At 40.7% G+C, this 2,177-nt stretch overlaps 1 protein-coding gene across 1 annotated transcript; it reads left to right on the forward strand.

Annotated features, from left to right (window-relative positions):
• The first annotated feature begins 1,272 nt into the window (after positions 1 to 1,272).
• Positions 1,273 to 1,737, forward strand: LOC104102976 (uncharacterized). Its single transcript, XM_009610836.1, has one exon. The coding sequence runs from the start codon at positions 1,273 to 1,275 to the stop codon at positions 1,735 to 1,737; it is 465 nt and encodes a 154-aa protein (XP_009609131.1).
• Positions 1,738 to 2,177: the final 440 nt, after the last annotated feature.

Raw genomic sequence — 2,177 nt, forward strand, 5'->3', positions numbered from 1 at the left:
AACCGGTTGACTTCTCTGGTGTATGACTCGATCTTCTTCAAAGGAATTCATTCCATACAATTCAGAAGGGAAATTCACAACTTCTGCCATAACGACACTGAAACAATTTTCGAGGCTTTGGAAAGATTCAAGGAGGTAGTGAGAAAGTGTCAACATAATGGGATTGAATTGTGGATGCAACTCTTGGACTTTTGGGATGGACTGACACCTTTCCCACGACGAACTTTGAGCACTGCAGTTGGAGGTCATTTAATGAATAATACTCCTGAGGAGATTGTTGCAATTCTTGAAGAGCTCTCTGGAGATGCTAATCAATGACCTGCTATGAGTAATGATAGAAGAAAATCAGTTGGGGTTCATCAAGTGGATTCTAACACATTAGCGCACGCCCAGCTAGACGCCATGGCCAAAGAGATAAGAAAGTTGACCTTAGCCAAGGTCCAGAGCCAACCATCATCAGTTTATGACTTCTGTGGAATGGGTCATCCAACACATGAGTGTCAGGCCTCAACTGCAGATGAAGTGGTAAATTCTGTGGGAAGCTTTGACAGAGGCAACTACTAGAGTGGTAATTATTTTAACTCTATGGAGCAGAGGCACCCAAGTTTTTCTCGGAGTTTACCAAATGGTAGTCTGAACTCATGGCAACAGAATAATTCAAGACCCCAAGAACAAGGAGCTACAAGATTTCAAAATAAGCAATGGCAGCAATACAAGCCTCTACATTGTAATCAATCTAGCATGGAGTATCTAATGAAGGCTTTCATTATTAAGACAAATGAGAGATTTGAAACTCATAGTGCAGCTATTCGATACTTAGAGAGGCAAGTGGGGAAGATTGCTAGTCTGTTATCCGAGAGGTCTCTAGGAACCCTCTCTGCAGATACCGAAAGGAATACAAAGGAAACAGTAAATGTAGTGTCTTTGAGGAATGGCAAAGTATTGCAAGATCCGTTGGTACCAGAGAAGAATGAGTTGACGAGAAATCAAGTTAAGAATGAAGGAGAGCAGAAAAGTGAGGAGCATCGTAGGAATGAAGTGAGGGCAGAGCAAGAGGATAACTTGAAGAAGAAGAAAAAAAGTTAAAGTTACAACAAAGAAGAAGAAATACAAACAATGAAGTATGATGAGATCGAAGAGAGTAAATATACGCATGCTCTATCTTTCCCTCAAAAGCAAAGAAGAGAGAAGCTGGACAAACAATTTGGGCGTTTTCTAGAAGTGCTCAAGCAGGTGCATGCTAATGTACCTTTCATAGAGGTGCTTTCATAGATGCCAGCATATGCTATGTTCTTAAAGGAGATATATTCCAACAAGCGAAAAGTAGAGGAGACATCGGTTGTCAAGCTCACAGAGCACTGTAGTGTAATTCTACAAAATAAGCTCCCTCAAAAGTGTGGAGATCCAGGGAGTTTTACTATACATTGTGCTTTAGAAAGTACTAAGTATGAAAAATCTTTGTGTGATTCAGGTGCTTCTATTAATCTTATGACTTTGTCTATTTTCAGGAAATTGGAGGGAGAGATTGGAGAAATCAGATCTATACCTGTGTCCTTGCAGTTGGTGGATCAGACCACAATCATACCGAAAGGAATAGTGAAAGATGTGCTAGTTCAGGTGGATAAATTTGTGTTCCCTGTGGACTTCATCGTGGTGAATATGGAAGAGAATAGGGAGGCCCTTTTTGGCTACTGGCAAAGCAATTCTGGACATTCAAGAAAGGCAGCTCATGCTTAGAGTGAGGGAAGAAAGGGTGGTATTCAAGATGGAAGGAGAAATGGGGGCCCTAAAAGAACGAGCTGGATAGAGTAAGCATGATAAGTGTGGGGTGTACCCAAAGAAGGCAGAAAAGAAGCTCTCATCATAGATGTGTGCACTAGGTTAGGCGTACAAAGGAGATCTCGACTTCGATTCAGACCCCAACTAGATGAATCGGGGGATTTTCCTTTACCTCTTGCTTTTTATTTGTCTATCATGGGGACATGCCACAATTGCGTGAAAAGAAATTTGACTTTTACCGATGATGGATTTCCTCGATTGTCTTCTTGAGGGATCAAAGTCGAAGAAAAAAAAATATTTTGTTTTTCTTAGGTAGTGTAACAATTCCCCCTTGGTTTTAATTTGTGTTGTGGTTCTTTTCCAAGGGTTTTGATTAAACCGGGTGTAGATAATTTTTC

Source organism: Nicotiana tomentosiformis, chromosome 4 (assembly GCF_000390325.3).
Source record: "Nicotiana tomentosiformis chromosome 4, ASM39032v3, whole genome shotgun sequence".
Lineage (NCBI taxonomy): Eukaryota > Viridiplantae > Streptophyta > Magnoliopsida > Solanales > Solanaceae > Nicotiana > Nicotiana tomentosiformis.